Genomic DNA, 12721 nt, shown 5'->3' on the forward strand with positions numbered 1-12721 from the left:
ACACAAAAATCCTTAACCTGTATAGCTGGTTGCTAGTCAGTATTCGAACTGGGCATCTCCTGGATGCGAGGTACACGAGCTATCGGAGTTCTCAAGCAGATCATGTTCGTGGCATGGAGAGTAGAGTGCATCCAGGGAAGCAAATCTCGTGCAGCAATTATTCAGTTTCACAAAGCGTGCTCTTTCAGAGGTGTGCACCGCTTAGCATAGAGGGCCACCACTGTAATGGCATCACACCCTCCTCTCGCTACTCAAATAATAATTGCACTGAATAAACAAGTGGCCCGCTATGCTCGCTCGCTGGCTGGCCCAACTTTGTTATGTAATAATAAAAGCAACACCTGGCGTCGGCTTCATTGCCTATTAGAAAGCGTGTGTGCGTCACACTTCTGATGAATTGGTGGGGATTTGAAAGTAGGGGAAGAACCTACTTACTGGCAAACTTCACAGATTCCTCAATTCAGAATGTTCAGGAGAACTGTGAAATAGAGTTTTGTATTTAAGCATCCTGTTGCATTTCAATAACATTCACATAGGATATTTATATTATAGTTCGGTCAACAAAGCAACCACTTTATTCATTAGAATTTTCATTTTTTACTACAACATGTTTCGGTTCCAACCGGCCATCATCAGGTACTTCAATTCGCCAAAATTGTGTATGACCGATATTCATTCAGGTAAAAGTCTTGGCGAATTGAAATGCTTGATGGCCGGTTGGGGACGAAACATGTTGCAGTGAAAAGAGGAAATTCTAAGGAATAAAATGGTTACTTTGTTGACGGAACTGGAATATAAATATTCCATGTAAAATGAGCTTTCGCTTCCAGTTGCCCCTTGATATACGTATATGTAGCTCACCAGCAGTAGCTGTGCACAGCTACTGCTCTCCGCAGCCATTCAACTGCTCTGAAGATGGAGGCGCTACGTTCCTCCGAAACGTCGGCCAAAACGAAGAATACACGGTGCCTAAACCCAGAAGACAACTTTCTTCATTGTCATCGCCGTGAAAACCTCAAAACTTACACAGAAGCTGTATATGTTTCGAAGATGTGTTTGCCCCATCATATTTCAGGAGCACTCACTGGGTGCCCGTAGCCACGTATTTTTGTATTGATAGGATTTATTATTGATGGTAAAAAGTAAAATGGTAACGTTGTCTCCGTGCTTAACTCATTAAGCACTACACCACAAAGGCGTGTGGGGGGGGCGGATGTATGGACTCATGTGTTCTCGACCTCGGCACTAATTGGAGGTGAGCGGTCACCTTCACGCCCCTACCGCTTTACCTCCGGTTAAAGAGCCCCCTGTTCCCATTGGATAGGAGACTGGGTGGGCCTCAGAGCCGGTCTGGACGACGTGGACAAGAGAAAATTTTGACCCTACCGCGAGTGGTACTCCGATCCTTCTGTCGTCCAGCCCGTAGCCAGTGGCCATACCGACTGCGCTATCTTGGCTATTTTATTATTGATAGTACTTACTTACTTACTTACTAACTTACTTATGGAGCTGAGCCCTTCTTGAAAAGCCGCCAATTCTGCAGCTACTCAAGAATTTACCAGTACTATATGGAACCCGAAGGTTCATTACCGTGTTCACGATAGCCCTCCACTGGTCCCTCTCCTGAGCCAGATCTATCCAGTCCATACTACTCTAATCTCTCTAAGAACTATTTTAGTACTGTCCACCCAACTACGCCTTGGTTTTCACAGTGGTCTCTTTCCTTCTGGCTTTCCCACCAATATGCTATATGCATTCCTCATCTCCTCCATTCGTGCTACATGCCCTGCCCACCTCATCGTCCTTAACTTTATCATTCTAATTATACTTGGAGAAGAGTACAAGTTATGAAGCCCTCATTATGCAGTTTTCTCCAACCTCCTGTCGCTTCATCTCTCTTCGGTCCAAATATTCTCCTCAACACCCTGTTCTCAAACACCCTCAGTCTATGTTCCTCCCTTAATTATTATTGATGGTAAGGAGTAAAAAGTAGAGAGATGGGGGAAGCTTTGATGTTATAATATACAAACATTTTAATTGATTCAAAATTTAGTAGGACACGGATGGAGGTGTCTATATTGGAGCTCTGCAGCAAAGCATCTCCAACTGCATTATTTCGCTGCAGTACAGAGATTTCCAAGCCAAATTGTGGTCTGATTGACGGCCAGGATCGATCTTGGAGTATGTTTTATTGATGGGACGTTATGGTGCGTCACAATTACGAATCCTCGAGGACATTGCATCCTGTGACCTGCGAGCGTCAATATTTCAAGTCCCTCCACTTGTCGATCTCTGTGATATCTGCCATGTCCTCTCGTCCATTACGCTTAGCCGTCTGTCGTACATTGGCCATTCTGTCGCTCTTTCTGCCTGAGAGAGACTGTCGTATATTTTACTGACAGTCATCTGGTTTCACGTTCGTTTCTTTTTAATGTGGTAAAATTTAAATATTTAAAGAAGAGAGCAATTCGTAATGATATTAACAGCAAATTAAATTCGAGAAGTGCTTGTTACCATTCCGCTTAGAATCTTTTGTTTTCCTAAATGCTGCTCAACAACCTAAAGCTTAAAATATATAAAAAAACGTACTTTTGCCCGGTGTTTTGTATCATATGAAACTTTGTCTCTCGCAGTAAACGAAGAACATAGGCTGATGCTGTTTGAATATACAATGCTGAAGATGGTGTAGCATATAGCACGGTAAGGATTAATGTGATTCTAAATGCTCACAAAATATTTTAGAGCGAATAAGAGGATGAGATTGGTGGTACATGTAGCATATATAGGGGAGATCAGAAACACATACAGCGTTTATGCTGGATAACCTTAAGAAGTGATATTCGGGAAACCGGTGCCCAATGGATAAGGGCCTGCTTGGCTCCCTGATCCAGTCTGGGTCTTCTGGAGAATAGAAAAGTCTCTTGCCCTCACCGGGAATCGAAATTTTACACCTCGATTATCTGTCTCGTAGCCTAGTCATTACATCGATATAAAAATCTATGCAAAAAAGAAAGGTAGCCTTCATAAGTTCTGCTTTTTATCCTTGTTTAATATTGGATAGCTCAGTCGGTATAGCGACTGGCTACGGGCTGGATGACTGAGGGGTCGGTATTCGAGTCCCCGCAGCGGAAAAATTTTTCACACCTCCGCGTCGTCCAGAAGGGTTCTGGGGCTCACCCAGCCTCACATCATAATGGTACCGAGGTTTCTTACCTCGGGAGTAAAGCGGCCGGGTCGTGAAGCTGGCCGCTCACCTCCAACTAATGCGAGGTCAAGAATACGTAGATCTATACATCCACTCCTCCATACGTCTTCATAGTGTAGTTCTTAATTGCTAAAGCCAAGACAACTTTTTATTTTATGGAAAATGGCATGTTACAGTAAAATTCCTACTAAATACATATCAGTTTACGCTGGACTACATATTTGTAGACGATATTTTATAAATGCACTAATTATAACCAGAAAATCACTTGTAGCAAGGCATCAGATTCATGGGCCTCACTGTGTCCCAGTGCCCCAGCGTCGTAAAGCTGGAGTGGGAGTCTCACAAAGCTACCGGGCTCCCAAAGGAGAGGGGGCAGGGATTTCATGGCTTTGTACTTGTGGAACTGGACGTTGAGTGAGTGAGGGTCATACATACGGAATAAGTCTGCCAGCACGGGAATAAAACACATTTTGTACCTGGCCTTTCTTTTTGTGTTCTGAATTCCAAGTCTTGCCGTCCTTATTAAAAGTTTTATGTGGAAGAAAAGTCGTGCCGAAAAAAATCTCGACGGAACCAGGATAAAATGAAGGGAAAATGTTCAACCGAGGTTCTAATCAGAGCGTGTCGCAAATTTTCATCAGAATCCAGAAGTCACAGTTAAACAAGTTGTATAAGTATCCATAAATATAAACATATTTGACCCCTAGAAATTATACACGATTTAGAGCATAATTTTCTAAATACTATTCATTTGTTAATCTGTGGAACCAGCGCAGAGCTTGAAGTGTTGGCTCCGTATGTCTACCTGATGTCATATCAAGTGCTCTACTGATTTTAAGCTCCTTTATTTCCGATATTATGAAGTTCTTACGGATTCCGTCCCTCTTCTTACACAGTCGGTAAATCGGAATCCTTTCAAGGGTCACGCCTGTGAAATCTCCAGCATGTAAATTTAAGGTAGGTAATGCCACTTTTTCTGGAACCATTTTCTATTATCCGTACGTTGAGATGAGGCTGTTGCTACGTAGCCCATGAAACGGCCCGCTGTACCAGTCTTGGATGATAGACGAGAGAAATGGAGCGTCTGGTGGAATAATAACTGGGAGGGAACACCGAAGTACTCGGAGAATACCTGCTCTAGTGACATGTTGTTCACCACAAATCCCACACGAACTGACCCGGAATTGAACTTCGGGCCACCTGAGCTATGGCATGGCATAGAATTGCCTTACGTCATTCAGTTTTCATCATACTGAAATCTGTACATGGATTTCAGCCACTAAAATTTCTATTAAGAAAATATAATTTATGCTTAAAAATGATACTGAATGAACTGCAACCGACCGTAAAGTCATTAGCAGTTTCATGTTCCGGAATCATTACTTAAAAATCAGAATTGGAATTCTGTTACAAACAGAATCTATAGGAAGAAATTGTCGATTGAAATGGAAATTGAGAATTCCAATTCTGATTTTTAAGTAATCTTTCCGGAACATACAACCACTAAAGAATTTACGGTCTGTTACAGACGGGAGACTCTATGTAGGTTATCAAAACGTTGTTAGTCCCCACTCGAACGAAGAAACGGTTTGAAGTATGAAACTGCAATTCTGGCTGCATTTTAAAGTGATGGTATTACAGTACTCGAGCAGAGAACTCTTCAAGATTCTTAAAAGACTACAAAATAATTTTCATCGCTGTTTATACCTCTCGAAATTGCTTCAGTAAGCTATTCATGCGGAAAGAGAAGACTATCGCAAAATATCCGAAGATTCAACGTGTCCTTTGTGCCAAAAACATTACACAGGGGCATATACAGGGGATGCGGGGGTAAGCTGATGAGTTCCAGACTGGGCACTAAATAACCAGCTTCTATCCATTGGACAGAATACTGTGAATGTATATTGTATTAGTTGGGTGACGGAACAGGGATAGCCCAGTCGGTATAGCGACTGGCTACGGGCTGGACGACTGAGGGTCTTGAACCCTAGGTTCAAGAATTTTCTCTCCTCCATGTCATCCAGATCGGCTATGGGGTCCACCCAACCTCCTATCCAATAGGTACCTGGTGTAAAGTGGCCGGGGCGTGAAGCTGAACACCCACCTCCAACTAGTGCCGAGGTCAAGAAAATGTGGATCTATATATCCACTCCCCCATACGCCTTCATGGCGTAGTACTTAATTAGTTAAGAACAGGGACAACTTTACCATTATTAGTTGGCTGACAATAAACGAATATCAGAATGACAGATATAGAGACAAAGGAAATCTAAAAATATATACTTTTCAGCAACAGTGGAGAGCACGTAGCATGAAATTGTGACTTGTGTTTTGAACAGCTACCGTGAAGCGAACTTGCGCCTTATGGACTCTCTTCCTATGCTTCCGTGTTGCTTGAACTCCCACAGGTGCGCTGTACTAGGCCTTTGCGATGAACATCCGCACAGTAGTGCCGTTTCCTTTGTCGAAATGTAAAGTGTGAGATACGTATTGGAAGGACGTGTGTTCACTGCCTGTGATATGTGTTCCTATCCGGAAAGATTTGCTGCAAGAAATGTCGATGAAATGTTCCGGTGTAACCTTCACGCGTTACAGTTTCAAGTAGAAGAATTTCTAAAAAAAAAACTTAATGCACTAAGATAGTCATTAAAAGGTAAAAATTTCCCACGTGCTTAATTAATGAAACACCGAGCCATGAAGACGTATGGCTTAGTGGAGTTTTAACTCCACCTCTCTTACCCTCGGCACAAGATGGAGGGGAATGGTTAGGTTCACGCCCTGACCGCTTTAACCCCGACGAAAGAGCGCATGGTACCGACTGGATAGGAGTCTGAATGGGCACCAGAGCAAGTCTGGAAACTTTGGAGGAGAACAAAATCTCTTGCCCCTTCCGGGAATTGAACCCCTATTACTCCACCGTCCCAGCTGTACCTCGTCGCTATACCGACTGAGCCGTCCCGGCTCCTAAGATAGACATTATTTAATATGAAATCTGAATCGAAATTCCAAATGGTCATTGAAGAGAAATTGGATGATATCACGGTTAAGTCTGAATGTTTCTAACGCCTGGCACAGGACATCGGTGTGTCAAAGTCATCATGAAAGAAAAAGTAAAGTTATCCCTGTAACAGGCCGTGAGGGCCCATAGGGTTGTGAGACGTTGAGGGTTCCACATTATCTAGACAATCCGCTCAAAGATGGCGATAAGGTTGTCAGCCTTACGCGCCGGCCGCGCTTTACTCCCCAGGAAAATTATTTAATTAATTCCTGGTACTCATTTCTGTTAGAAGCTGAGTAAACCCCAGGGCCTAGTGCGGCTGGAAGGGTTAGGTCTGCCACAAAAACTCTTTAACCTGAAGCAGTTTTTAAGAAGAGTAGTGGGTGAGTTGGAATCATGTTGTCCCGCTTACCGGAAGCCACGGAATTGGAACTTGGCGTGGAACTGCCCTGTGGATAGAACGTCACTTCCGGTTTGACGGAGGCGCAATCAACTTCCGTTGGATAGTGAATCCTGCTGTCATTATCACCTACATCCTCCTGCAACAAATTAAATGTAAGATTTGAGGCTTTCACGGCGGTGACTATGAAGAAAGCAGTCTTCTGGGATTTGGCACCGTGTATATGTGGTGTTAACCGACGTTTCGGAGGAACGTATCGCCTCCATCTTCAGGGTAGAAGAAAAAATATATATAAGAATCTGCAAGCAAAGAGACCGTGAGAGCCGGTAAAAGCAGTCTGAAGATGGAGGCGATACGTTCCTCCGAAACGTCGGTTAACACCACATATACACGGTGCCAAATCCCAGAAGACTGCTTTCTTCAAATTAAATGTACATTAAATCAAATTTTCTGTTTCAACCAGAGATAAAGGAAGTAACATGAGGACAGATAAAATCGTACAAAAGAACTCCATAATTTGTCCTCTTAACTACATATAATTAGGGAAATTGAATGAAGGAGGATGGAGTGATGGGACATGTGGCACATAGAGGGAGATGACAAATTCTTGCAAAACATTAGTCAGAAAACTTGAATGAAATAGACAATTTTGGAGAACTAACTGCAGATAGAAGCATAATATTGAAATTTACCTTAAAGCGTTAAGGTTTGAGGTCGTGCACTGAATTCAACTCCTTCGGAGTATGATCCAGTGGTGGACGTCTGTAAGCAGCGTACTTGGCATTCAGTTTTTTCAAAGTCGAGAAATTTCTTGATTCGCTGAATGGTTATCACCTCAGAAAATTCTCAATTCCGTTTAATGAGTTTAAATATAAAAGGACTTAGATTCCAGCCTGACGATGGAAGCAGCATATTTTTCCGAAACGTTGGTATCCACCTACTGGTGTCATAATCCAGGAGACTACAGTATGAATCCACAGATCCGTGAAATCTCAGATCATATAAACGCTCAGTATGTAGTTTTGCATAATACCATGTTCAAATCGAAGAGCCAACTGCTTATTTGACGTTTAAAGCGTTCAATGTTTTCACAATCGCATAATACGACAAACATGCGCGTGTATGTTTTTCCACTGACAACGTTGTCCCTTTTGTTACTTTTATTTTTGTTGCTATAAGGGGAGACAGGCTTGCTATTTGCATCCTGTTGTGTATATTATTTCAGGTATATATATTATATACACGTGTATATGGCCGTCAGGCCGGTCACGGTAGCCGAGCGGCCTAAGGCATGCACTGTCTTCGCTCGCTCGGAAGCCGGGATCTTGGGTTCGAATCCCACTCAGGGCATGGATGTTTGTGTGCGTTTTTCTGTGTTTGTATACAGGTGAAGACCTTGCGACGAGCTGATCACCCGCCCAAGGAGTCCTACCGAATGTGTAAGATCTAGAAAAACCGAAGTGAACGGAGAAGTTCACGGAGGTAGGCCTAGGCCCACTGGGGCTGTAGTGCTAAGGGGAAAAATAATATGGCCGTCAACACGACAATCAACAAATAAAACTCATATTAACACGTTTAACGTTGTTATGTTTAGGGGTTTGCGTGTGACTTATAAGAAGGGGTTTGGATTGGATGATTGGATTCAATGCTCCGTATACAGTCAGAGCTCAGGAGTACAGGTAATACAACGCTATCGCTGATTTACACACTTTATAGTTTACATTTACACACGCACTATGATTCCCAGTCTTCACTAGCCGCATTCTGGCAACAAATTTACGAGTATAACAATCTCACTGTTAACGTCAAATCACACATGAAATCTTCGTTGCACAATCTAATTATTTTCTTGTCATTTCTTCTCAATCACCTTAGACTGTCATCTCCAGAACTCGACCCAATTCTCGACAACTAATTCAAATGGATTTTTCTTCAACTGAACTCTCTCAAATTCTGACAACTGATTCGAACGACCTTCTTTGCCTCTTTATAACCTCTCGGCACGAACCACGCAGGAAATATAGCCTCTCTGTTGTTGAGAAGGTTTGTTTACTTATTCATTGCCTAGCAATAAATGTCATATTGTTGCGCGCGTACGCTTCCTCTGGAATGTGTTTACCGAGTCGTTGCGTAGCGATGTGTCTCTAAGTCACAATATTAAATAACAACGGTTGTTCATTTATGCCACCACTTGAAGATGACCGTATAACAAAAGAGAATATTAACACGTTAATTTCATTTTTATTGATTGATTTTTCTGTTGACGGCCACGTATATTTCTCTTATGGTATCATGTGCTAGCGCTAGTTCTCTACAGAGTCTAAAACTGTTCATGTACTACACAGTCCGTCAACAATGCAACAAATTGTTCCTTATTCTTTCACTTTCACTTCCGACACAACATGTTTCGGCCCTAAATGGCCATCTTCAGGTGTCTTACTATGCTAAAACTGCTACACTGCACTAATATTATCCATTCGTCGCATATGCGACTGCACGCTTCATGATTCATACCGCCATAATCGTAGTCTAACTGCAATGCGCTAAAGTAGCACACGGTGTAGTATCTTTTCTTCAGATGTTTTACGTATATTGCAGCGGCCTGCTTTTCTATTCATAAACCCATTGTTGTGTTACGTCTGCAGTCTGTAATGTTGCCCCTTGCTTGTGCATTGTTCCTTCTAGCAGCGCATGGTTTCTCCACAGAGGCTCCATTTGTAAATTATTTATCCATGGTTTATTTAACTGCAGTTTCAGTAGTTCAGATCAGACCACTTGCCGTCGAATGATAGGATGACAAGTGAATAACGAATTGGAAATTATATGGAAAGAAACGGCCATGGCCAAATTTAGTCAACCCTATTAACCCTGCAATATCCTGGAGGGGAGTAAAGAATATCACAAAGCCCTAAATCAGAGTATTCGAATTTTTGGCTATGATTTTAACTTGGGACCTCGCAAAGCAGAAGCAGGTGCACTATACACTCGACCGAGACAAAACGTGTTGTCATCTGGTGAAGTCGCAAGGGTTCGCATGTGTATTCGCACAGGGCAATCATGATGTCGACTGAAGATGAAAATCAGAGGTCAGTTTTACGTTTTGGCTGCCTTTCCCTTGTAACCGTTCATTCTGACTGGAGGACTGTTGTGTGTAAATTAAATTTGTATTAAGTTAGGTTACAAGATTACAAACAAAGAGATCCGGCAGATAGCCAGATCTTACACACGGAAAGGGCATAGTTCAAGTTTTGCTATGTGGACAGGAAGTAACATCTGGTAATTTCCTAGAATTCTGGCAGTTTCAGCAAAGGCGGAAAGGCTTTGAGAAAATAAGAGCTGACAGCTTGGGACAGCGATAACTTAGAAGTGGGACGGCCGGAGCCTCACACCCTGACCGTAATGCATCAAGGGGCTGTCGACCTTAGCGTCAGGTCAGCATCTGCCAGAATCACATAGCAGAGCAACATGATTGGGAATTCAAAATTTAGGGAACCTCCTAGTTTGCAAACTTAACCAATGGCAGAAGTGGAGAAGTGGATTTCTCTTGGAGTCTGGGGTTCGTGGACCTCAGGATTCAGAGAGAGGGCATTCCACCTCGAGGAGTCTTGACACAACTTTCGGCAAAGTCGGACACTAAATTTACAACTACGGCCCTTCCGTAAAGTAGTATAAGTAAAGTTCAAATTAAGTATATTAATAAATTCAGTGTATTCAGAAAGCTGGAAGGGATTAAATGACCATTAAGTGCAACGGTCTAAAGTGTGTGTGTGTGTGTGTGTGATTGAAGCAGAAAGGTTCTTCCTGCCCTGCCCGAGCCAGACCCTTATAAGACCCGGGATAGGAACTCAGCTCTACTGATTACTGAACAGAACCCAGTTGCTCCCGTCTTTACCTGCTCTCGCGTAATAGCTCCAGCGACCACAATTCTTCTCCCTTTCCTTCTAACTTCTCGACATCTACGAGAAGAGGGAGGACGCTGATAAGTGGAGCACAACGTAGGATCAAGGAGGACGGCAACAGCGTGGCGCACAACGTAAACACAGAACCTAAAGAAGTGAGCGGTTACACCCTTGAAATTGCCAATGAAACCATCAATGTTGTCAGTTGTTTATCGCTCTGTTTTCGCGACACATGGCACAAAATGAGCAGAATCAGCTGATATATACACAATCTTGATATAAAGTTATGTGAGGTCCTTCAGCTGGCTACGAGCGCATCTCCTCTTGTGGTAAGTGACGTGGATGTAAATACTGCATTTCGGCGCGAAGAAGAACGGGCGAATGAATACAGTCATCCCTCCGTTTGAGCTCCAAACAATACGGTAGCACGAATTTTATATGTAATATTCGCTGTGATGCATCTGCGCGAACTTCACGCAGAACCGTATCATCTAAGCCATACGCGCTGTGTCACGGCCTGTCTCCGTCAGCGCCACGTTTTCGCAACGGCAACATATCGCGAAGTTAAGGATCGCGATTTCTCTCCCTCACCCACGTATCCCAAAAGAAAAATAAGCGATATTAGTAACGTAAATGAAAATGCGAAAGCAGTGAAAACGGAAAATAATAGCACATCTTTCATTAAAGGGGTGCATGATGAGGACACTAGATACAATGATTTTTTCGCGTCTTCATTGACTCGGATTCGATTCCCAGCAATGAAAGTCTTTTCTCCTCTCCGAAGCGTCCAGACCGGTTCTGGGGCTCACCCAGCCTCCTGACCAATGGTTACCAGAAGGCTCTTTCCCCGGGGTAAAGCGGCCGGGACGTGAAACTGACCACTCACCTCCATATCTTGTCGAGGTCAAGAATGGTGGAGCTATACGTCCACTTCCCCAAATGTCTTCATAGCGTAGTGATTAATTACGTACATGGACAACTTTACTTTAGGAAGGTATCCCTCGCGAATTAGTTGAACGTCTGCACGGGAATTATCTCGCCACAACAAACCTGTGTGTGTTGCTGGGAACTCGACGTATAACCCATGTGGTCACAAGAACATTGGCACCTCGCAAGGTGCTCGTTTAAATCATCTTCGTCCTCGGTCTCTGAATTGTCCCGCCGCCGCCACTCGGCGCCTGCGCTGTAGCGCCTCGCGTGGTGAAGCTGATGCCTGTATCTATCAGCACTGTAAGTCCGTCGGGTTCTCTGCTTCTTCTGCTGCGTAGACCAGCTGTTGACCCACCTGCAAAACATTTCAGTTCTTGAAGAAATGGTACAGATATGGAATACAATCTTGTTTTGGGCCCTGTCATAAAAATATCATCAAAAATTGTTGCATTTAAATATAAATAAATATGTACTATAAAAATAAACATGAGGGGAGACCCATTTAAAAAGGTGCCCAATTTGGAAACTTAAATGAGATGCAGACATTGTCCTCAGTTATGGCGAATACATAAATCATTCGTCTTAATCGTGTTTCGAGAGGCAAATATAGGAGTTTCTGCAGTGATACTTCTGCCAATGACAGTTTTGTTGTCCTGCCCGTATGACACATAACGCCATCCTACTGAATTCAACTTTCTTACTGAAGTTCCAGTAAGGATCGGAGATGCACAGTTATGAACTGGTGTGATCAACGCGATTGTTTTTTTTAAAAAATAACAAAAAATGGCCCCACAATTCCTCGACGTGACGATATCCACCAGACACCTATATTCTGAGGATGCAGCGGCGTCTCTTGGGATATTTGAGGAGTTTGTATCGTACAAATTCGACGATTCTGCTAATTCTTGTACTCGCTGAGGAAGACCCTATTTCGTCCGTGAAAAATACAGACCCCATAAAAAACGAAGCCTTCAAATATTCTTCGTTACCGCAGGAACGTCTTTACCGAGTTCTCACCTAACAACAGGTGCATGCATCCTTCGATTCATCTGTTTTTGTGTGTATTCATTATCGTGGGAATGTGCTTATTGAGCCGTTGCCTAACAGTGAAAGGAAGGTTATATCTTACCAAGCCGTTGCTTGGCAGCCATAGAAGGGATTTATGAAGTAGCCGCTGAAATGGATTCGGGTGTCATAACATACATATTATGTTTCATGAAGATTTGATCAGTCATTCAAAAGTTTATAGTGGGAGGTTCATAGACACACAGACAGCATGGAGAGAT

The 12721-nt window shown here is 43.0% G+C and overlaps 1 protein-coding gene across 2 annotated transcripts in view; it reads right to left on the bottom strand.

Annotated features, from left to right (window-relative positions):
• Positions 1-12721, bottom strand: part of LOC111875052 (dipeptidase 1) — a 43825-nt gene that overhangs the window by 23644 nt on the left and 7460 nt on the right. For both annotated transcript variants that reach the window (XM_023871088.2, XM_023871087.2), the window contains exons 3-4: positions 11556-11790; positions 6619-6745 (exon numbers count right to left, since the gene is read on the bottom strand). In XM_023871088.2, the coding sequence (XP_023726856.1) occupies positions 6619-6745; positions 11556-11790 (362 nt within the window). The remainder of the gene's footprint in view (positions 1-6618; positions 6746-11555; positions 11791-12721) is intronic.

This window comes from Cryptotermes secundus, unplaced genomic scaffold, assembly GCF_002891405.2.
Source record: "Cryptotermes secundus unplaced genomic scaffold, Csec_1.0 scaffold1491, whole genome shotgun sequence".
NCBI classification, from domain to species: domain Eukaryota; kingdom Metazoa; phylum Arthropoda; class Insecta; order Blattodea; family Kalotermitidae; genus Cryptotermes; species Cryptotermes secundus.